The sequence below is a fragment of the Stigmatopora argus genome, chromosome 8 (assembly GCF_051989625.1).
Source record: "Stigmatopora argus isolate UIUO_Sarg chromosome 8, RoL_Sarg_1.0, whole genome shotgun sequence".
Taxonomy (NCBI): Eukaryota; Metazoa; Chordata; class Actinopteri; order Syngnathiformes; family Syngnathidae; genus Stigmatopora; species Stigmatopora argus.
The window spans coordinates 19,859,668-19,883,709 of record NC_135394.1 but is presented as its reverse complement, the minus strand read 5'-3'; the positions used below and the strand labels follow the sequence as shown (position 1 = coordinate 19,883,709).

Sequence of the window (24,042 nt, the reverse complement as noted above, 5' to 3'; positions counted from 1 at the left end):
ATTAAAAATAAATAATAATGATACAGTACAGACGCTCCCCTACTTACGAACATTCGACTTACGAACAACGGTACATACGAACATGTCTGCAAATTGCGTTTATGTTGAAAAATGTTCGCAAGTTCGATTTTGTATTGCGCGCCTTTTTCCGAGTAGTGCTTCTTTCCGCCGCTAATACCGACGACGCCTGGCGCTGAGAGCGCTCGGCTCACCCAGCATCCACCTTCCTCTGCCCAGTTCGTTGCAGTGCGCAAGTTGCGCAAGTGCGTGACGTATCTCCAGTGCGCAAAGAACCTTTTTCATTTTTATCATGAAATATCTCGTGCAGCCATTATTCAATATGGTTGGTGAAAAGCGAAAGGCTTCTAGTGAAGGAGATGCAAGGAAGAGGCAAGCCATTTCATTTGAAACCAGTGGCAATAATTACGAAGCTTGATGCGCGTGAGAAAGTGGTGAGCGTTGCACGGGAATACAACTTGAATCGTTCCACCGACCGTCGGTACCATTTATAAACAGAAAGATGGAGCAGCAGGACCCAAATATGGAACCTTGCACAAAGTTTGCAAATCAATTGAATGATGCCATACAGTGCTACCGCATCATTTATGATGAAAAAAAGAAGAAAACGGTGCAATTGTCGTTAGATCGCTTCTTTCGGCCACTTTCTAATACATAAATCTCTCTCTCTCTCTCTATATACAGTACTGTACATATTCTCTCCATTTTATTAAATGTTTTTTTTTTTTTTCAGTACAAACCAATGCGTGTTACTTATAAAAGCCTTAAACATACAAATGCACTTATATAAACCTTCAATATACTTATATCGACCTTAAACATAAATTATAATACAAAATATAGCACTGAATCAACTTACAAACAAATTCAACTTATGAACAACCGCTCGGAACCTAACTCCTTCGTAAGTAGGGGAGCGTCTGTACATGGTATTTCCATATTTAACATAAATTTGGCAACAAGACATCGATGGTTGAAATTGAGGTTGCAATGTCACTCATTCTCAACAATGAAGACTTTTCACATGGCACTTTTATTTAACATGAAGACAGTAAAGCACAGGATTTTTGATATATTTAAAAAAAAATGCTGTACTCACGCGTGTCATGTTGCCCGGCTGAAGTGCAATGGTGATGCGGAGGTGTTTTTTTCTGTAAGTATAAAAGACTGTTTTCAGGGTGGATACAGGAATAATTTCTCTCTACTAAGATGTAAATAGATTGTTGGCTTAAAAATTAAATAGTGCTCTGCAATCTAGAAAATAATCTAAATAATATTATTCATATTATACATTATATCAAGATGTCATATAGTGTAGTTTTACATTGGATTGGATTGGATTGGATAACTTTATTCATCCCGTATTCGGGAAATTTCATTGTGACATTAGCAAGAAAAGTTAGCATAGTTATAAGTTAGACAGTACAGTCAAAGGCCACAGAACAACAAAGCAAAAGCACAAAGCACAAAGCAAATCAAAGTCAATGGGATCATTAAGAATCACCAAATCATTATGACAAAAAAGCAGCAAAAACACAAAAACGAGCTGCGAGTTTCTGTAGCAAAAACGGATAGACTCAAAAAGACGTTGTAAAGTTGGACAAAAACTGAAACCACACACAGGAAGTCTTCCACATGATGGGGAACTTCTGCAGACATGTAGTATTTTGAAATTGGCATCGAATTGACCAGCCACAAATGTTAAATGTGTCAGTATTTTGTGTACTCTACTAATACCTTGGACTAGAATTAGACTAGACACAGAATTCTTAACGGTTAAATAGCCCAAGGGACTATTTGAACGGCTACCGGCTAACAGCCACTGCCATTACTAATAATCCCAAATCAAAAAGAGATGGACATTAATCACTTTTTAATTCTTTTTTTGTTTGTTTACGTGAGTGATGACTGAGTTTGTCAAACGGCTGACTGTCCTAAATTGACAGGTCAAAACTTGACTATATTTGCTAAAACAACAATAAGGACCTCAACAAGTAGGCTTTTTTTGATTACCTTTCGTTGCAGCCTTGAGACCTAACGATGACTTCAAAAACGTTAGTAAGAGGGTGCTCATAGGATAAGACAGGCTGCTGCTGCTGCTGCTGCCTAGAAGCCATAGCGGGAGCAACTACTAGTCCAAGTTTTCTGTCGTACCCGCTCCGCGCAAGGTTTTGCAGTTGATATTCGTCAGTACGTCGTAGTGGTTTGTTGTTGACAGCTGCCTTGAACGCTAATGACGTCCGTCGGCCTGTTTCTGCTTCACTCCTGCCGATGGAGACATCATACCTGTCAACTTATACGTTTTTCCCGTATTTTATACGTTTTTTGATCATTTCAAATTGTGTACGCCGTATAACAACTTTTGTACGGGATTTTTTTTAAGTACGTTTTTTGTCAAACGGATATCGTTTGACGCATTTCGCCTCTAATCCGGATCGTCACGGTCACTGGTAGCAGACGAAAACGTCATTGTCAACTGCTAATATTGTCATGCTTTAAGCATACGTTGAGCACGTACGTTACCATCACATTTTAACTTGATGAAAAGCACGCAAATAAATAAACACTGCTGTACGTTTTAAAATGCGATGATGAACTTATTGGCTGCCAATGACGGCGATGGACGTCCAATCCATTTTGACTGAGACAGAGAACTGACGGCTATCATTTGCTACTTTGGCTCTTCGAGTCAAAATGAATTGGACGTCTAGCGCCGTCAATGGCACTGAATTATGGGCATTCCAGGCCAGTAGTTCACAACGCAAGCCAACAAAAGTAACCTAAAACACATACGTGCATTAAAACCAATCGTAGAATAAATACTACATTCATATGACATGATGAAATCACTCGCAAGACTTGAACTAAACAAACAAACTACTTGTTTTTTTAACATCTGTATGTTTGTTGCCAATGGAGCTGTCGACAGACAAATTGAGCGTTACTACTATAATTCGACTTGATATGTTCAAGTTAAAAGATCCCTGAAAGAGCAGCCTTGACTGGTCGTGTATGATAGGGTTAAACCATGTAAATGAGACAAGATAGCGGTCACCATGAGGATACGCCGGGGTTCTTTGTATCGGATGTTGACGGTGGAGCCGTCGGGTCGCAGCATTAAAACCGTGTACAAGCGTTCGTATTTCTGCCGACTGCAGCGAACCACCGACGTCTTGTTGGAGTTGAGGCGATTGGACACTGTTTGCCTCCAGAAAAACCTTTAAAAAAAAAAAAAAAAAACACCATGCGGTCATACATTTGAGGAAAAATGACATATACAGAAAAATACATCAAACATAAAACGTTCATGTTTGCAAAAAAAAGAGACGGATTATTTTTGTAATAAGAACATTCTTTAAAAAACTATAGAATAAAATTGAAAACAATTGCAAAAATGTATTTGCCGAAACAAAATCGCCCGAAATTAGGTATACGTATAAAAATCTCTAACGGGTTATTCCCCTTAAAAACGTAAACAAACGTATAAAAATCTCAAACGGGTTATTCCCCTTAAAAACGTAAACAAACGTATAAAAATCTCTAACGGGTTATTCCCCTTAAAAACGTAAACAAATGAAAATATAACATTTCCTCAATGCAATAAAATCAATGTTTAGAATATAAATTGCAGCGAGGTACAGTGCAATTCGAACCAAAATACTAGTCACATCATATAAGTAAATATTAGCAGCGTTTTTCATACGAATTATAAGTGCATCTGTTGCCCCACAAATAATATGATAGTTCATGACATCCAATTCAAACTGTAACTGTGCAGAAAATTAACTTTAACGACGTCGTCCGGTGACTCTCTCTACATTTAATAAACCAAAAAAAGTATAACCTAACACCATAAAAGTAACCAAAGTCACCTTACCGGGAAAGTAAGCGACCTGTATTGTTTATTAGCGACATGTTCTCGACTATGCTAGCTGCTAGTAGCGTGACCCGGATGTTAAACCACCAGGCAGGGTGTCGATATCAGCGTCGCTCTTCCGGAACAAAAGAAGGTACCTGCATAAGTTCCTGCTTTTTTTTAATAACAACTTGTCATGTGACCGGCATAAATTCAAGGCACACCTACCCTTCGGTAAGTCCAAGCGCGCTTCACTCTTAAACGCCAATTGTTTACGAATTAAAGTCCAATTTCGAAGTTTATTTCAACGCAACCGTGTATGCTAACGATATTTACTTGCTGGTGCGTTTAGGGAACCGAGCGGCGTCCGTTAAATCTAACGCGCCGTCATTCCAAGCAATTTGGACTTTATCGGAATGTCTTTAAGTTTGTTACATCATTTGTATATGGAATACGTGTTTGCCATGTGGCATTTAGAAGACTTTTCTTGTTGTATTCGTCTTTCGTCGGGGCAGCAGCACCCGGGGGAGCCACATCTTGTCGCTACAAGATGTGGCTCCCCCGGGTGCTGCTGTTGTGGCAGCTGGCCAACATAGCAGGTGAATCTGTATCTGTATCTGTGTATCTGTAACATTCATAAAAAAAATGAAATCCTTTTTTAAGCCGTTTGAAAAGCGAGTACTATATAGCTATTTTAAAGTACAGCTCTATAAACCGTATTAATGTGAAGTTTAGCGAATGGCACTGTCTCAAAATGGCCGCAAATGTGATGACAGTCCATCCCGTTTGACTTACGGCGCCTTTTCTATTTATCATGTGTGATTTCTACTGTTGTTTTTTCTTCAGGCGCATTCCGGGACAGCCCCTCGTGCGAGTCACATGACTCGCGCCATCTCCCATAAACAGGAAGAGCGAGCGGCGCGGCTGTCAGTCAGTAGCCGAGTAGGCCGCAAGCACCAGCGGGAGCCCGCCGCAGTTCGCCCCGCCCCGAGTGCAACGGTTCCGCACGATGTGACGGGACGGCCGCCGACCGAGCACCGGAGCTTTCGCCGTCACTCCCCAGTCAGTCTGAAGCAGGACCCAGTCGTTGACACACAGCCCCGCCATGGCCCAGTGCGCGCAGTCCGTCCAAGAGTTCGTCCAGGACTCGTTCGTGCCGATGGTGGCCGTGTTGTGCAGCGACGAGGCGGAGAAGCTCACCCGGAAAAACGGCCTGGACTTCGCCGAGCTGCTCGGCCCTTTCTGCCGCCTCACTTCCGAAGGTACGAGCGAACTTTTGCCCGCATTGCTAGTAGCCTAGCTTCATTAGCCACCCCGTTAGCACCGCGACTAGCTTGCGAGCCTAAGCTTGTGGCTGCTGTTAGCTCTTAGCTCCAGCCGGTCGGGCTCGGGGATACCTGTGCGGCGCTCGTTTGACAGCTAACAGGCCCGCGTTTAAATTGAAACACTCGAGAAAGTTGTCATTTCGAGAACGCCATTGTTTTAAATCAGCTTCGTAAAATTGGACCTAGCCGAACTGCGAATAACTCGTTAGCCTGTGTGTTTTTATTTTGTGGCACTGACTTTGTTTTTCGAGCTATCAACTGTTAAACGACTCTGTTCCAAATTTCTGTTGCACCGGTACAATTGGTTGGACGTTTTTTAAGGAGAAAATGTACTTTCCGCCTGTTTAATGCTAAATGACTGCATACCCGTATATTACTAGTGATAACCTGTTGGTGCGAGGTTAAATATTAACCAGAGGAAGACAGCTTTTCATTTTATTTTGAACTCGCTAGCTGTCATTGACAGCACCAGACGTCCATTCCATTTAAAGTGTGTATTGGCCCGAATATAAGACGACCCCCTCTTTTTCAATCATTTAAATGTGAAAAAAAAGCCAAAATTCTATTTTTAATCCTAAAAATAATGAATTTTTGCCTCATTGAGTGAAGGAATCGACTGTGATAAAACAACAAATCTGGCGCCATCTAGCTGTGTGAATGGGTATAACTTCTAGAGCCCGAATGTATGACGACCGACACATTTGCAGTCATTTTTCAATGCAAAAAAATACCGTCTTATATCCGGGCAACCATAGATTTCTGGGTAGTGTGGCACCGTTGACAAAATGTTGACAATTTTATTTGGCCCGCAGGTCACCTGCGCGACCCCAACAACCAACTCCAAGTGGTCAAGAATCTTCGCATCTGCATCAACAAGGTGACGCCGGGCGCAGCCCCGTCGTCGGGCGTCGCCCCTCCATCGGGCGTCGCCCTCAGCCCCGCCCAGCGGCGTCGTCTCAACCGGGTGGTGCTCTCCTGTCAGCCGCCAGAGGGAGCCGTCACCACCGCCGTGGCGGCCGGAGTCTACGACCTCAGCTTCAACGGTAACTCGCATCCGTGTCGCTCCAGATTTTGGCTTTTGTTCGTTTTCTTGTTCTAATTTAGGTCGTAATTTTGTGCCAGATTCTCACAGTGAGTCAATGTCATCAAATCACCAAAAAACTAGCGCAAAAATTTCAGTCGCCGCCCCAAAAATAAAAAAATGCCCCAAAGAAAAAAAATTCATACTCGGGACACAGAAATAACTCTTAAATGTCTTAAAAATTCACTTCCAACTCTTTTGTTTACTTCCCTCACCCCTCCAAACGGATTCGACTTTTAGCGCCGTCAATGGCAGCCGTTGAGCAAATAGCAAATCGTATGGAAATGAAGCTGTCAGGTAGCTCTGACTAATTGATTTACATTTTTTTTAACGTTGCCCCTACCATCATGGCCGCCCCCGAAGCCATTTTGGGGCCTTTTTTCGCTCTTTTGCCGCCACATAATCGCTCCCATTTTTTTCCTTCGTATTGTCCTTTTTTGAAATCAATCAAAGTCCAAGCGGTGGCTAAAGGGTTAAAAGTGTCTCCCAAATAACGCGTGGTGTTTGAAGTGAGGCTGCTGTTTTGTTCTACCTGTCAGATGAAGCTCTTAAATGTAGCGCCCCCTGGTTCAATTCGTGGAGAGACATGCTGACGGAGGTGCGCTCCTCCGACCTCTTCTCAGGTACAGACCACTGCTGGCTCCTCCCTCCCTCCCTCCCTCCCTCCCTCCCTCCCTCCCTCCCTCCCTCCCTCCCTCCCTCCCTCTCCTCTCCCGCCTTGTTGTCACCTCCCCGTAGACTAGAACCCGTAGACCCCGTCACGCGTAGAAGTGGATTCCGGACCACTTCTGGAGCTTCCACACTTTCCCTTCACATGATTTCCCCCAAATTCTGCACAACAACTTTTAGAATTCCTCCTCCGGGTGGCCTCAAAATCAACCGAAATGTTTTTCCTCACTTCTGGTCCACATTTTTTTTTCCTTTCAAATCAACTCGCGCACCACCATTCCAACACCCGCCGGTCAAACTCGATCGGACGTGATCACTCTGTCTAAAATGTTACGATTAAAATGGATTTGGCTGTCAATGGCAGTGAAAGAGTTACGCTTTTAACAACAAAATCATCCTGAGCTATACATTGCAAAATAGATGAGTGATGACACAATAATCAAGGCATTACAGTCGTCATAAAAAAATAGTCTGTCTAAGAGGGGCGGAGCTTTTACCAAACATCCATGATGAGGCGCCCGACGTCCGGTCGGGGTTGACCGCGGGGACTCCCGTTTCCGCTCGTGACCGGACGATTCGCCAAAAGACGTTTGGCCGACGGACGGACGTTTCGCCGACGGACAGTTCGCGGAACGGACGTTTCGCCGAAACGGGATTCGCGCGCTCGGCCCGCCCCCGGATCGTGTGTGTACAAGTTTTTCAACCTCGGCCCGCGGGCCATATACGGCCCATTACAGATAACATTCATTTAGGAATAACAAGGGCATGTACTGCCCCCCGCTGGACATATTTCTAAAAACAAGTACGTACTACAATGTGCTGGCAATTTTTTCTATTTTTTATTTTATCCTTGCATTTAAAGTAGTAGCCATTTGGACACACAATGTAATTTATCAAAGTTGATGTGAGAAAAAACAACACTAGACTAAGATTCTAAGTGCCTTGGACAGACTAGAGAGAGGGCTTAGAGAACTATACCTGGAAATGCCATGGAACACACTTTAACTTCTAGTTTCATTTGAAATCATTTCCCATTATTTTGGGAAATATATATTCCAAATGATTTGCTGAGAACCTTCATTCAAAGATTAATCTCAACGTTTTCTAAGTTTTCTGGAGTAGGATTTCTGGATTTACAATTTCATGACAGTAGTACTTACTGTTACTACTACTTTATTTTCTCCATTTCTTCTGTCAAGTACTGTTCTGCGTGATCTCCAAATGGCTACTACTTTAAACGCATGGATAAAATAAAAAATATCTAAAATTGGCAGCACATTGTAGTGTAGTACGTACTTGTATTTAGAAATATGTCCAGCGGGGGGCAGTACATGCCCTTGTTATTCCTAAATGAATGTTATCTGTAACGGGCGAGCGCGCGAATCTCGATTCGGCGAAACGTCCGTTCCGCGAACTGTCCGTCGGCGAAACGTCTTTCGGCGAATCGTCCGAGTACCGTTTCCGCTAGCCTAGCTTAGCCTAGCGCCGTCCGCCGCATCACCCCGGCTTGCTTTTTTTGTTTGTTTGTCGTTTTTTTGTGTGTAGCCACCACGCCGTGGTTCGAAGCCTACAGGGAGAACTTCCTTCGCTGGATGCCGGCCTCCGAGCACGAGTTTCTCAACCACTACTTGGCTTGTATCCTTTGGCCCCACGGTCCCGCCCCCTCGGCCCCCACCCGCTTCGGTTTCCCTCGCCGCTTTTCCTTGACTCGTCCAGGCCTGCTGGTGGCGTCGTCGGGGGAGGCGGCGCCGGTGGAGCGCTTGGCGGAGCTGTCGCAGGAGCAGCACCGCATCCAGCACAGCGGCGACTACGCCACGCCCAAGTGGTTTATCCCCAACACGCTCAAGTACTACGTGCTCCTGCACGACGTGGCCCAGGGCGACCGGCAAAGGTAACGCCGTCCGTCAAAATGCAGGAAAATCTATTTTCCCCCCAAATCCCCCCCACACAAAAAAATTCAATGGCCAGCTTAAAAAAAACCGTCTCCTGCACCCCTAATATTCTTTACCCCCTACAGAAATAGAGTCCCCCTCAGAAAAATGTGCGCCCCCCCCCCACCAAGACAAAACGTACTCACCCCAAATCGATTACATTTTTTTTTTCATTCATAACTTTATTCATCCCGTATTCGGGAAATTTGGTTGTCACAGTAGCAAGAAGGAGAGGATGCAGAAATAGGAAAGGCATTTTAGACATAAAGAGATAGGTAAGAAGTAGGTTAATAAATAAATACATGAATAAATATATAGATAGAGATATAGGTAGATAGGTAGATGAATAAATATATAGATGTAGGTGGGTGGGTGGGTGGATTGGATGGGTGGGTGGGTGACTGGGTGGGTGACTGGGTGGGTGGGTGGATGGATGGGTGGGTGGACATGCGCATGCATACGGTAGGTCGTAACACTCAGCTTGTACAGCTTGTTGCTGTTCCTTAATGAATTGGACTAATATTTCTCCATTTTGATGGTGAGGATGTTCTCATTTCCCCCTGTATTTTCCAATTTCTTACAATATCCTTATTTATCTGACGATGAATGCTATTTTGTGCAAACGTACTCATTCTGCCGATTCAATTTTTGGTTTTGTGGCGGCTCCTTTTTTTAGGGCGGAGACACTTTACGAGGACATGAAGCAGCGGTATGGCCCATCGGGCTGCTACCTGCTGAGGATCAACTCCCGGGAGCTCCCCGCCGCCGCCGCCGAGCAGGAGGTGCAGCAGGAGCCCGTCCCCGACCCGTGGAGCCGCTTCCTGCTCCGGCCGCAAAGCCAGGTGGCGCCCGAGCTTGGCGGAAACGCCCCCTCCCGCCCGCCCGTCCGCCCGCCTCCGACGACGACGACGACGCCCATCGTCCCCCTTGTTGTCTTGCAGGACCATGATGACGTTCCCGCCGAAGAAAACCACGTGGGCCCCGCGGAGGATCGGCGTTCGGTGGACACAGGTAGCGTACTCTACCAAGTATTTTTCCTTTAGCGTCGTCGCTAAGTGGGTTGGTACACGGTCAATTGGTCGCCGGTCTTTCGGTCGCCGATCTTTCGGTCGCCGGTCTTTTGGTCACCCGGAAGGTTATTGATAATGACCATTGAAATGGTTGCTCAAATTCCCTAAATACAAACTGCCAATGACTATTTAGTCATACTTAATGCCCTAGTAATTATTAGGCTAAAGAAAAGCTCAAAATTTCCCAGACTTGTATTGTTTTTTTGTTGGAGAACTTGTTAAGACCCTGACGGACTGATGTAGCTTCTTAAAGGGACAGCAACGCATGTACATACAAACTCTTGTACACTCACACGTCGGCTCAGTGAAACGGCTCATGGTCATTGTTGGCTTTTATTCATGCGTAGAACGTGTTGTTTTACCTTGTTTTGGCGCTGGTCTTTTGGTCGCCCGTTGTCGCGGTCGGGGCGACCAAAAGACCGGCGACCAATCGATCCCACACGAAGTGGGTTGATTGCCAGTGGACAGACGGACGTCCAATCCGTTTGAAGCGGGAATCAGCAGTCCAATGCTAGCTGTCAAGGGGGTTTTGGGTTTAACGAGTTTCGGTTGATGAAAAATAGTCTTGATATAATGTCGGAGTGTTTAGTCATCAGATTTTAAGGGCGTTGTGTGTGGCAAGCCATTGAAGCGGCCTTCTCTTCTCTTCTCTTCTCTTTTCTTCTCCAGCCGGTGGCGAAGGTAGCTGCCCGCAAGGGGACAACGTGGACGGCGAGGAGAATAGCACGGGGCCCCGCGGCGCCCACCTGACGCCGGACGACCACGAGCACATCGGCCAGTTCGTCCAGGAGTTCGCCTTCCGGGCCCTGCTGCCTCACATCGAGAAGAACATCCGCCAGCTCAACGACCAGGTCGCCGTCAACCTACAATCTCCTAATGGATTTCCTACCAAAGATTTAATGAATGAATTGTTTTCAGGTGGTGTCCCGAAAAGGTCTGAGTCGCTCCCTGTTCACGGCCACCAAGAAGTGGTTCGGCGGAGGCGGCGGCGGTGGGAAAGCGCCCGAGAAGAGCGTGGGCGAGCCCAAGAGTGGCGGGGGGCTCCTGTGAGTCATTTTTCATTTTGGCCTTTGTTTCATTTGCTTTTCGGGCTTCATATTTTTTTTTAAATGATATATACCGTATTTTCACGACTATACGGCGCATCGTATTTTTAGCCGCAGTGTCAGTAACGAGTGCTATATCTGTATTTGACACACACAAAGGACGCACCGTTTTTATAGACGCAGCCAGGCATGGCAAAACATACACCAGCTTAAACATGCACGCTACACCCTCACGCTAAAAACACGTTTTTAAAAAGGCAACGGAAGCAAAACGGAGTTGGGTTGTACTTTATTTCGCCATTTGACAATGTACTCCCGTCATCATCACCCATAAATCCATCAAAGTCCTCATTTTCTGTGTCCCAATTGAACAATTGTCCAAATGAGGCATCGAAAACGCTAAGTTTTATATGGCCACAATCCATGCGCAAATAGTAGCTAGCGTAACTAGCCCGACGCTGCCTGCCACCCTTTGTAAAGCTGTGTTGATGCCGATCGCCAGGCCAGGCCAGGCCACAATCCATTGGGTGTATTAAGAACTCTATATCCCAGCAGTCATTGTGCAGTAAGTACTTCATCTACGGGAAAATAGTAGAATCGGGGGCTGCTTGCCGTAGTTGTCCTATCGACTGATTTATTTGATTTTATCGTGATAACAATTTTAGTAGTGGTCCATATATAAAGCGCACTGGATTATAAGGCACCCTGGCTATTTTGGAGAAAATTGAACACTTGTGTGCGCCTTATAGTTGTGAAAATACGGTATTATATTTTTGTTTTTGTTTTTGTCAGCTACCCCCCAGAGGCCCCCGAGCTGCAGATCCGCAAGATGGCCGACCTGTGCTTCCTGGTGCAGCACTACGAGCTAGCCTACAGCTGCTACCACACGGCCAAAAAAGACTTCCTGTCCGACCAGGCCTTGCTCTACGCCGCCGGTGCCTTGGTGAGCTAAAAAAAAAAAAAAAAGACAACTTTTTTTCCCTTAGAGTACTCATGAAAATTTGAGTACGGTGACAGCAGCACTTTTTCTCTGGCCCAGGAAATGGCGGCGGTGTCGGCTTTCCTTCAAGCCGGATCGGCGCGACCGTACCCCACGCATTACATGGACACGGCCATCCAGACCTACCGGGACGTCTGCAGGTAGGCCTTTGTCGCCGATGCACTGCGGTTCAAACGTTTTTTTTTTTTTTCAACTGGCTACATCTAGTGTTAAAGATGAGAAACGCAGCTGCCGAATTTAGGATGTACAGTGGAACCTCAACATACGATTGTAATCCGTTCCGAGATCGTATGACGAGATTCTCGTCACTCCAATGGACGTTTCCCATTGAAATGAATGGAAAACAAATGAATTGGTTCCAACCCTCTGAAAAAACACAAAATTTTACTCGTATCTCAAAATGCTTGTATGTCAAGGTACCACTGTATTTCCCATTGTTTTTTGTTGATATTTTCATCATTTGCGGGCCGCACTTTGGACAACCCCGACCGAACGGATTAGACCACAGATGTCAAAGTGGCGGCCTGGGGGCCAAATCTGGCCTGCCACATCATTTTGTGTGGCCCGGAAAAGAAAATAGATGTATATTAAATTTCCTGATCCCCCCCCCCCTTTTAAATCAATAATTGTCATTTTTTAATCCATTTTTTCTGTTTTTAGTTCAAAAATCATTTTGTAAAATCTAAAAAATATATGTTTAAAAAAGCTAAAATAAACATTGTTTCAGATCTATAAAAAACGGAATATTCAGGTCATTTAATCCAGTTCTTTTAATTCATTTATTAAAAAAAAAATCTAAATATATCTAAAATGGTCCGGCCCACGTGAAATCGAGTTGACGTTAAAGCGGCCCGCGAACCAACCCAAGTCTGACACCCTTGCCTTAGGCCACTGCTGTCTAAGTGGTGGCCCGGGGGCCAAATCTGGCCCGCCGCATCATTTTGTGTGGCCCGGGAAAGTCGATGATGAGTGTCGACTTTCTGTTTTAGGATCAAATTCAAATGAAGAGTATAGATGTATATTACATTTCCTGATTTCCCCCTTTTAAATCAATCATTGTCATTTTTTAATCCATTTTTTCTGTGTTTTTAGTTCAAAAATCATTTTGTAAAATCTAAAAATATATTTAAAAAAAGCTCAAATAAACATTGTTTCAGATCTATAAAAACACGGAATATGCAGGGCTTTTAAACCAGTTCTTTTAATCCATTTATTTTAAAAAAATCTAAATATTATATCTAAAATGGTCCGGCCCACATGAAATCAAGTTGACGTCAAAGCGGCCCACGAACCAACCCGAGTCTGACACCCTTGGATTATATGAAAAGGTTTTTGTTTTTTTTTTAAACGGCGCCGTTCATCCCCCCCCCCCAAAAAAAAAAACAGGAACGCGGCACTGGCCCAACGTTGCGCTCTCCTCAGCGCCGAGATCCTCAAGAGTCAGGGCAAGTACTCGGAAGCCGCCACGCTGCTCATCAAAATGACCAGCGAGGTGAGAAGGGGGAGGGACTTGAAATGGTTCTTTTTAGGAATCCAATGGTTAATTTCTTCCCGCCGCCCACGCAGGACTCGGACTTGCGCAGCGCCCTGCTATTGGAGCAAGCGGCGCACTGCTTCATCAACATGCGCACCCGCATGCTACGCAAGTTTGCTTTTCACATGATTCTGGCCGGACACCGCTTTAGCAAAGCCGGACAGGTGGGTAGCTAAAGGACGGACCATGCATTTGAAATGGCGCCACGCCCGTGACCGGACGATTCGCCGAAAGACGTTTGGCCGACGGACAGTTCGCTTCGGCGAACTGTCCGTCGGCCAAATGTCTTTCGGCGAATCGTCCGAGTACCCGCCACGCTAACGGGGTCTTTTTCTCCCGACACAGAAGAGACACGCCCTCCGCTGCTACCGTCAGGCCATGCAGGTGTACAAAGGGCGGTCGTGGTCGCTGGCCGAGGACCACATCAACTTCACCATCGGGCGCCAGTCGTTCACGCTGGGCCAGCCCGAGCGGGCGGCGCAGGCCTTCAAGCACATCCTGACCAACGACGGGCGACAGACTGCCGCCCAACAGGGCGCCTTCCTCAGGGAGTACCTCTACGTTTACAAGGTTACTTCAGCTATTATTTTTTGTCTTTTTGTCAATCGTACAATCTTTGCTCTTTGTCCATCTCTTTTTGTTTTTGAAATGTACAGCATCGTTTAAAAAACAACAACAAAATTCTTTAAAAATACAATTTTCAGTTGAATTCTTTTGATAAAACATGCGTTTCCATTTTCCTAGCTGTTTACATAAAATAAAAACTATCGAAAATTGCCAGCACATTGTAGTACGTACAGTGGTACCTTGAGATACGAGCTTAATCCGTTCCGGAACTGAGCTCGTATGACCAGATTCTCGTCACTCGAGCGGACGTTTTCCATTGAAATGAATGGAAAACAAATGAATTGGTTCCAGCCCTCCCTCTGAAAAAACACCAAAAACAGGATATTGGATTGGAAAAAATGTTTGATTTCTTCTAATTCGCATAACTAGTGTTTTAATAGTAATAAAATGTGTTTAATCTAACTAAAACTGGGCAGATTTCGCCGACGGGAGACAGAGACGTTTGGGGGTGTGGAGGGGTGGTGTTCATTTTTGTTTCCACGACAACGCACTCGTAAACGGAATAAACAAATTTAAATTAACTTGGATTAATATATACAGACACTCAAACATACGTTTAATGTAACTTTACAAAAAACTGAATTCTAATTTTGTTGTAATCTTTTGTTACCTTCGTTCTGGCCGGGTTGGCGGTTTGCCACGCCTCCATCCTCACGTTCGCTATCCATGGACTGTTTGCTGTTGTATTCCCTTCAAAATATTCCCAAAATGATGCACACAAATGTCCTCACAATAGGATAACAACGCACGACCACTTGCCAACGAGAAATAGTCTTTAAGGAACGATGGCGGGACCTTTCCTAAGAAAGAATAACAGGAAATAACATAGCTGAGCTTCCCACGTAGTGATTGTGGGTAATGAAGTTTTATTCTGAGAAAGGTCGCCATTGCCTATGGGTCGGTGTTGTGTGCACGAGTATACTTCATTACCCAGAAAGCCCTCTTTTTGCATGCGCGTTGTGCGTTTCCTAGTCCTAGGAGGAACTCGTCTGAATTATTCGTTCCGTGCTCGTAAATATTGTTATACACGAAAGATATGCAAAAAAGACCTGGCTTGGTCGCATCACGAAATTTTGACCGCATAACGGGCGAATTATTCGATCGAAATTTCCCCCGTAAGACGAGCATTTTGTATGACGAGCAGTCGTATGACGAGGTACCCCTGTACTTGTATTTAGAAATATGTCCAGCAGGGGGCAGTACATGCCCTTGTTATTCCTAAATGAATGTTATCTGTAACGGGCCGTATATGGCACGCGGGCCCAGGTTGAAAAACATGTACACACACGATCCGGAGGCGGGGCGAGCGCTTCGGCGAAACGTCCGTTCGGCGAACTGTCCGTCGGCCAAAGGTCTTTCGCCGGGGGTTCATTTTATTTATTTTTATTATTATTTTCATTAAATGAGGAAAATTTTCATGGGTTATTTTCTGATCTGATGTTCCTTTTTCTCTATTTAAGAAAAATAACTACAAAGCATGTTTACTTTTTTTATACTTTACTCTTATTTATTGATAATGAAATTAATGATGTAAAAAATCCTGACATTGTAAAAAGAAGAAACACATTATTATCAAAAGGTAATTTTTTTTTCTTATAAAATACACATTTCCTTAGGTAATACTTCTGTTTACAAGGTAAATAGGCTTATAGATCTTAAAATTATAGAAATTAAAATAGGCTAGTTTTCCCCTTTGTCTCTCTTTTTCAATTAAAAAATGAAATACAAGAATATTTTCTTGTATTTCATTACCGTTTATTTTTTTTAAATCAACAATATAATAAATGATGTAAAAATGATGAGAAAAAAAAAGTATTATTATTATGATTTTTTAATGTAATTTATTTATTTTTTTGCCCCCAGACGGTGACCAATCAGAGCGGCGCCAGTCTCGCCAACCTGCCGTTGCCGTGCATCCACGCCGCCGCCACACGGGTCTACCTGGGCCACGAGCGAAGGCCGGCCGAGGGTGCGTCCCGACCGACCGACCGACCGACCAACCGACCCGCCCCCTTCGCTCCCCTTCCTCCTTTCTGACGTGTCGCCCTCTACAGGCGACAAGCAGGCCGCCACCCACGTGTCGCTGGACCAGGAGTACGACGGCGAGCAGGCGGCGGTGTGGCGGCGACTGGAGGAGCGGCTGGCGGCCGCCGCCAACGGGGGCGCCCTCCCCGCCAACTTCCGGCCCAGCCAGTGCTACCTGGACGGCCGCACCGACAACCTGCGCCGCCCGCTGGCCGTGGTGGAAGGTGAGCGCCGACCGACAACAACAATGGCACCCAATCGGATACGTCACGTGTCAAAGTGGTGGCCCGGGGGCCAAATCGGGCCCGCCGCATCATTTGGTGTGGCCCGGGAAAGTCAATGATGAGTGGCGACTTTCTGTTTTAGAATCAAATTCAAATGAAGAGTATAGATGTATATTACATTTCCTGATTTTACCCCTTTTAAATCAATCATTGTCATTTTTTTAATCCATTTTTTCTGTGTTTTTAGTTCAAAAATCGTTTTGTAAAATCTTAATATATATATATATATATATATATATATATATATATATATATATATATATATATATATAAAGCTAAAATAAACATGGTTTTAGATCTATAAAAAACTGAATATTCAGGGCTTTTAATCCAGTTCTTTAAATCCATTTATTAAAAAAAAATCTAAATATTATATCTAAAATGGTCCGGCTCACGTGAAATCGAGTTGACGTCAAAGCGGCCCGCAAACCAACCCCAGTCTGACACACTTGGTATAGTATATAGCACTGGTGTCTAAGTGGCGGCCCGGGGGCCAAATCGGGCCCGCCGCATCATTTTGTGTGGCCCGGGAAAGTCAATGATGAGTGGCGACTTTCTGTTTTAGAATCAAATTCAAATGAAGAGTATAGATGTATATTACATTTCCTGATTTTACCCCTTTTAAATCAATCATTGTCATTTTTTTAATCCATTTTTTCTGTGTTTTTAGTTCAAAAATCGTTTTGTAAAATCTTTATATATATATATATATATATATATATATATATATATATATATATATATATATATATATATAAAAAGCTAAAATAAACATGGTTTTAGATCTATAAAAAACTGAATATTCAGGGCTTTTAATCCAGTTCTTTAAATCCATTTATTAAAAAAAAATCTAAATATTATATCTAAAATGGTCCGGCTCACGTGAAATCGAGTTGACGTCAAAGCGGCCCGCAAACCAACCCCAGTCTGACACACTTGGTATAGTATATAGCACTGGTGTCTAAGTGGCGGCCCGGGGGCCAAATCGGGCCCGCCGCATCATTTTGTGTGGCCCGGGAAAGTCAATGATGAGTGGCGACTTTGTGTTTTAGGATCAAATTCAAATGAAGAGTATAGATGTATATTCCATTTCCTGATTGTCCCCCTTTTAAATCAATCATTGTCATTTTTTAATCCATTTTTTTCTGTGTTTTTAGTTCAAAAATCAATTTGTAAAATCTTAAACTATATATAAAAAAGCTCAAATAAACATTGTTTTAGATCTATAAAAAACTGAATATTCAGGGCTTTTAATCCAGTTCTTTTAATCCATTTATTAAAAAAAAGAATGAAATATTATATCTAAAATGGTCCGGCCCACATGAAATGGAGTTGACGTTAACGCGGCCCGCGAACCAACCCGAGTCTGACACCCCTGGGATACGTGAACCGTTTTTTTTTTTTTTGTGCCCTGGCAGAGCCCGTGGTGGTGGAGGTGACCTTCAGGAACCCCTTGAAGGTCCCCCTGGCGCTCTCCCGCCTCTCGTTGCTGTGGAAGGTCGGGCCCGACGAGGACGCCGCCGAAGACAGCGAGGAGGAGGAGGAGGAGGGGGAGGAATCGGCGAGGGACGCCGAGGATCCACGGGTAGCGTCATGCGTTCATTTCCGGCTGGTTGGAGTTGTTTTTCTGTCTGCTCGAGGGTGACTTCCTGTAGATTTGAGGTCGTTTCCTGTGGACCTTGATCACTACGTGAAAAATAGTGGCTCAAAGTACACAAATGGCAATTGGAGAAACTCGCATTGGATTGGCCCAAAAAAAAAGTACCGTATTTTCACGACTATATGGTGCATCATATTTTTTGCCGCTGTGTCAGTAACGAGTGCTATTTCTGTATTTTAAACACACAAAGGACGCACCGTTTTTAAAGACTCATATATATTATATATGAATATCTAACCGCAATTGCGCTGGCTACCGGAAGCAACCTATTTCCGGTTTCCGGTGCGCAGTGACAGCTGGGATATATAGTTCTTGCACGCTACACCCACACGCTAAAAACACGTTTTTAAAAAGGCAACGGAAGCAAAAGTGAGTTGGGTTGTACTTTATTTCGCCATTTTACAACCTTCTCACGTCATCATCACCCACACGTCCATCAAAGTCCTCATTTTGTGTGTCCCAATTGAACAATTGTCCAAACGAGTCATCGAAAACGCTGAGTTTTAGACGTTCGTCCAGGCGGCCACAATCCATTCGTAAATAGTAGCTAGCTTTTAGCTAGCGTAACTTTTCCAACGGTGCTTTCCATGCTTCGTCAAGCTGTATTGATGTCGATGTATACAGGCCACAATCCATTGGGTGTATTGACAAAAGAACTACTACATATCCCAGCAGTCACTGCGCAGTACTTTGTCTACGGGAAAATAGTAGAGTCGGTGTACCCTATCGACTGATTCATTTGATTTTATCGTGATAACAATGTTAGTATTGGTCCATATATAAAGCGCACTGGATTATTAGGCGCACTGGATTATAAAGTACACTGGATTATAAGGCGCACTGGAGTATAAAGCACACTGGATTATAAGGCGCACTGGAGTATAAAGCGCACTGGATTATAAGGCGCCCTGTCTATTTTGGAGAAAATTTAAGACTTAAGTGCGAGTGAAAATACGGTACTGTCATTACCCAAAAAAAAAAAACCTAAAAGTTGTGACTCTTTCGCAGACGGAGCAGCCGGTCACCGCCGAAACCATCCTGGACTTCCACTTGGCGCCGGAGGAAACCAAGACGGTGAGCGTCTCCAAATAGCGTACGAAGTCGGCGCTCGGCGCCCCAACCGAGCACCATGGCGTTCTCCGCGGGGCGTCTGCCCGCCACGCTCAACGTGCGCCGTCTGTCGGAACGAACGCAGGCCCGCCTCGGGCTGCTGCCGCGCCAAACGGGCCGTCTGAGGGTGACGGGCGTGGCCTACGACCTGGCCGCCGCCCCTTGGTGGCCCGAAGCACCGACGACGACGACGGCGGCGGAGGAGGAAGGTGAGGCTCGGGCGCCCTTTTGGCTCCGCCCACCCCGGTCGATTGACGCCCCTCCTCTCCGGCCGGCCACAGGGCCGCAGAAGGCGGAGAGCGTGACGGTGAGCGGGAAGCAGGACCTGAAGATCCGAGGCCCGCGACTGAACCGCAGCAAAGAGGACAAAATGTTGGTGCGCTACGGCGCCGACCGCCGCCTGGAGCCCCTCGTCCTGCCGCCGGCGCCCCTCCTGGAGGTAGGTTGGCCGACGGACCGCTCCAAATTTGCGTGTAAAGCGCTAACCGGGTGCCCCGCGTCAGCTCTTCTTTTTGCAGTTCCCCACGGCGCTGCTGTGTGGCGAGATCCGCAAGTGCCACGCCGAGTTCCGCAACGTCAGCGGCGTGCCCCTGCGCGGCCTGCGCGTGGCGTCCAGTCACCCCGACTTCTTCACCTTCGGCGAGCCCGCCGTCGGCGACTGGCCCGACGCCGACTCGGCGGCCTACGCCACCGTCGCCGGCGAGTCGGGCGAGGCCCGTCTCACGTGGGCCTCGCCCGCCCGCTTCGGTCCCGACGCCCACGTGACGGACGTGCCCCTGGGGGGCGACGGCGAGCTGCGGCCGGGCCGTTCGGCGTGCCTGCCGCTGTGGCTGCGAGGGCCCGACCGCGAAGGCGTCCACCAGATCAGCTTCCTCTTTTACTACCAAAGCCCGGAGAAAGGTCACCCCATCAGGTCAGTCATTGGAGGGGGGGGGTCATGAGTTGGTTGGTTGACGAAATGACGGTTATTTAAAAACCCCCAAAAATTGAAAGGATTATTATTGTATTTACAAAATATGTTTATACAGTGGTACCTCAACATACGATCGTAATCCATTCCGAGACTGAGATTCTCGTCACTCCAGCGGACGTTTCCCATTCAAATGAATGGAAAACAAATGAATTCGTTCCAGCCCTCCCTCTGAAAAAACACCAAAAACAGGATATTGGATTGGAAAAAATGTTTGATTTCTTCTAACAAAGTAACACATAACTAGTGGTTTAATAGTAATAAAATGTGTTTAATAGAAGTAAAATTAGACTCATTTCGCGGAGGGGAAGGCAACGACACATTCGGGGGGGACTTAATCCACGGCACTCGTAAACGAACAAACCAATTTTAATGAACTTGGATTAATATATACAGACACTCAACGTTTAATGTAACTTGACACAAAACTGAATTCTAATTTTGTTTGAATCTTTTTGACCTTGGTTCTACGGGTTGACCCCACCCACCCCGACGTTCCGCCGGAGCCTTCAAAACGAACGCATCAAGAGTTGTTTGGAACTTGCCGCTTCCCCGTGTCTCATTACCCAGTGTACATATATATTCCAGATCTTTTCTTTGCAAAACTCTGCCCATCCATTGTTTACCTGCTATGACCAAAGTGGGGGGGATGCAAAGTCCACCCAGTGCTCGTAGATATATTATTATACACGAAAGAGATGCAAAAAAGACAGTGCCATGGCCACCTGGCTTGGTCGCATCACCAAATTTTGATGGCATCTCGGGCGAATTATTCCATCGAAATTTCCGTCGTAAGACGAGCGGTCGTATGACCAGGTACCACTGTAGATACATTTATCATTAAATACAATGTTAATAAATCTCACTTGCAAAATGCTCTAACCAGTGTTAGAGCTCCAAAAACACTCTAAAGTTATTTTTTTGAGATAGTGTTTAACTTGTATATGTCCAAATCTATTTGACTGGGAACCATGAATGAATGAAAGTTCATTTTTTAAAATGGATTCATTCAACCTTTGATTGAACGGCAATTAGAAAAACTAGACATCAAGTTTAACACATGACCCCAAAAATATGGGGAGCGTGCTTTTCACTTTTCCAACTTCCCGACAGTCTTGAATGCAGCTCAACCTGCTAAAACTCGCTTTCTGCTGGACGTCATTTTTAAAATAAAGTCAATATTGCCGTTCGGCCGAATGAACGACGTTCGGCCGAACGTCCGTCGGCGAATCGTCCGCTCACGCCGTATGTACGTGTGATTTGTTCCGCAGCCACCGGGTGGTGCGTCACTCCGTCTTCATCTGCGCCAGCCGATCTCTGAGCGTGCGGGCGTCGGCCTGCCCCAGCGCCGTCCCTCCCCGGCGGCGGCGGGACGGCGGCGGCGGCGCGCTGGTCTTCGTGGATGTGGAGAACGTCAGCGCGGTGAGCCGGCCGGCCGCCCGGCCCACGCCGCCGTCGTCGTCCCCGCGCCCCGCTTGACGACCCTCCCTCCCCCCAGAGCGAAGGCGGCCCGCGCCACTTCCGCGTCGTCCAAGTGTCCGCCGCCAGTCGAAGTTGGAGCCTCAGCAAATGCGTCAACCCCGCCAAGGAGAAAGGTATCGATCGTCCTCCGCCCGATTCTGACATCCGTCCGTGTCGTCCGTGGCCACCACGGTCCGCTTGACTTCCAGATTGCAACGTGAGCGGCAGAGAACGAGCCAAACTTTGCTTCCGAGCCACGCCGCGCAAACCTCCGCCGGGTACGCCGACCTGCCGCTGACCGATGTCGTCGGATGCACACGGACCTTTTATTTATTTTTGCTCTCCGCTCGCAGACGTTCCGGACGACGCCGACGTCTTCACTTTCTCCGACGTGGGCATGGGCCATGAGATGGTAGGCCGGGGTGGGCGGGTGGGCGGCCATCGTTGGGCGCCGCTGTAGCTCCAATCTTGTTTTGTTTTGGGGTTTTTTAGATCGTCAGTTCGGCCAAGCCCTGCGGCGACTTTTTCTTCCGATGCCGGCGCTCGTCCGAGTCCCGGCGAGCGGACGTCGGCGGCGGCGGCGGCGGCGGCGGCGGTGGTAACCATGGCCAGGCCGGAGAAGAACTGCTGCGCCTGGTGGACGAGTGCGAGCGGCTGGACTTGGACATCGTGGTCATCTGGAAGGCGAGCGCGCAAAAAAAAAAAAATGTGGGGAAAACCCTGAAAATCAAAATAAAAACAACCCTAACTCCATCCAGGCATCGGTGGTGGAGGACAACCGAGAGCTGACCCTGGAAGGTCAACTCCACGTGGCGTTGGAGGCTTTCGGCAAGGAGGCCACGTCCCTGGCGCCCAAGCAGGTCAGGCATGCACGCCATTTTGGCTCTTGGCATCCGCTCCGGAGTCAGACGACACGATCCAACGGAACGGAAAGTGGCGGCCATTCGTAACAAGCCTCCCCGCCGCTGCCGCCGCCGCCGCCTCCATCAGGAACCTCAGGAAATGGTCCTGCTCAAGTTTAAGACGGAGCCGCCTCCCCCGGCCGCCCTGCCGCCGGCGCGACTGGCGCGGCTGGTCAAGAGCGACCTGCACTTCCCGGAGACGCACCGGCACGACTTCTCCGACCACAGGTGGCGACGGCGACGGCGCCACGCGCTCGCCGGCGTCGTGACGGCGGGCTTTTCATTTATTGTTTTTCCCCGCCCGCCCGCCCGCCGCAGCGTCTGCGTGGTTCCCGTGGAATTGACGCTGTCCAACCGCTGCCCGACGGACGTGGACGTCACCGTCGACCTCGGCCTCAAAACCATCAGGTGAGCCATCGACAAAGGGGGGGATTTCCGTCCAATCACGATACGCCGCCGCCCTCCGCCGTAGCCGGGATGGGGACGAGCGTTCCTTCGCCTGGGTGGGCCAGACGCGCCACCGGCTGACCCTGGCGCCCCGCCAAAGCCGCCTCCTGCCACTGCGGGCCTGCTTCGTCCGCCCCGGCGTCTACGACCTCAACACGCCGGCCGTGAGCGCCGCGCCCTCGCCGCCCTTTGCCGCCGCCGCCGGCGACCCCGTGGCCCAGCGCACGGGCGGACCGGCGCTTCTCCTGGTCGCCGACCGCCGGCCTTCTCTTTGAGATCGACGTATATATATATATTGACCACACATATCATGTACATAGAAAATAAATGAGGAATGGTTCTCTGCTGGGTGTCCCTCACGTACGAGTAAGGCGAGGGACGGCAAATTTATTATCCGATGGAATCTGGTGAAAGCGCGTCAGACAACAAACCAACTTGAAAGTGTTACACCCTGCATTTAATCTTAAAACACAGGGAAAAATAATCACAACAGTGATCCATTGGTCTTTCTTCAATCCGACTTTACTGAAATCTTATCAACACAAAAACCCATAACACAATTACACCCATATATATATATATATATATATATATATATATATATATATATATATATATATATATATATATACATACATATGTATATATATACATATATATATATATACATACATATATACATACATATGTCTTCAATCCGACTTTACTGAAATCTTATCAACACAAAAACCCATAACACAATTACACCCATATATATATATATATATATACATATGTATATATATATACACATATGTATATATATATATATGGGTGTAATTGTACATTATTTGGGTTCTAATATATATATATATATAATCTAATATATATATATATATATATATATATATATATATATATATATATATATATATATATATAATCAACACGTTAGAACCCAAAACAATGTACAATTACACCCATACATATATATATATATATATATATATATATATATATATATATATATATATATATATATATATA

General features: G+C 46.2%; 1 protein-coding gene across 1 annotated transcript; it reads left to right on the top strand.

Annotated features, from left to right (window-relative positions):
- The first annotated feature begins 4,782 nt into the window (after positions 1-4,782).
- LOC144079085 (trafficking protein particle complex subunit 8-like) lies at positions 4,783-23,291 on the top strand. Its single transcript, XM_077607636.1, has 30 exons — positions 4,783-5,136; positions 6,012-6,242; positions 6,820-6,903; positions 8,495-8,584; positions 8,666-8,840; positions 9,557-9,722; positions 9,822-9,891; positions 10,620-10,801; positions 10,869-10,996; positions 11,789-11,939; positions 12,036-12,136; positions 13,383-13,488; positions 13,563-13,694; positions 13,876-14,100; positions 16,021-16,126; positions 16,212-16,406; positions 17,885-18,051; positions 19,135-19,200; positions 19,322-19,445; positions 19,518-19,675; positions 19,740-20,149; positions 21,478-21,628; positions 21,705-21,801; positions 21,877-21,945; positions 22,021-22,079; positions 22,160-22,351; positions 22,426-22,527; positions 22,658-22,797; positions 22,888-22,977; positions 23,042-23,291. The coding sequence occupies exons 1-30, from the start codon at positions 4,980-4,982 to the stop codon at positions 23,289-23,291; spliced, it is 4,374 nt and encodes a 1,457-aa protein (XP_077463762.1). The 5' UTR covers positions 4,783-4,979.
- The last annotated feature ends 751 nt before the right edge of the window (positions 23,292-24,042 follow it).

Coding starts and splice junctions, on each gene's coding strand:
- LOC144079085 (XM_077607636.1), top strand. CDS start 4,980: ATGGCCCAGTGCGCGCAGTCCGTCCAAGAGTTCGTCCAGGACTCGTTC. Junction 5,137..6,011: donor CTGCCGCCTCACTTCCGAAG/GTACGAGCGAAC, acceptor TTTGGCCCGCAG/GTCACCTGCGCGACCCCAAC. Junction 22,528..22,657: donor CGTCCCTGGCGCCCAAGCAG/GTCAGGCATGCA, acceptor CGCCTCCATCAG/GAACCTCAGGAAATGGTCCT.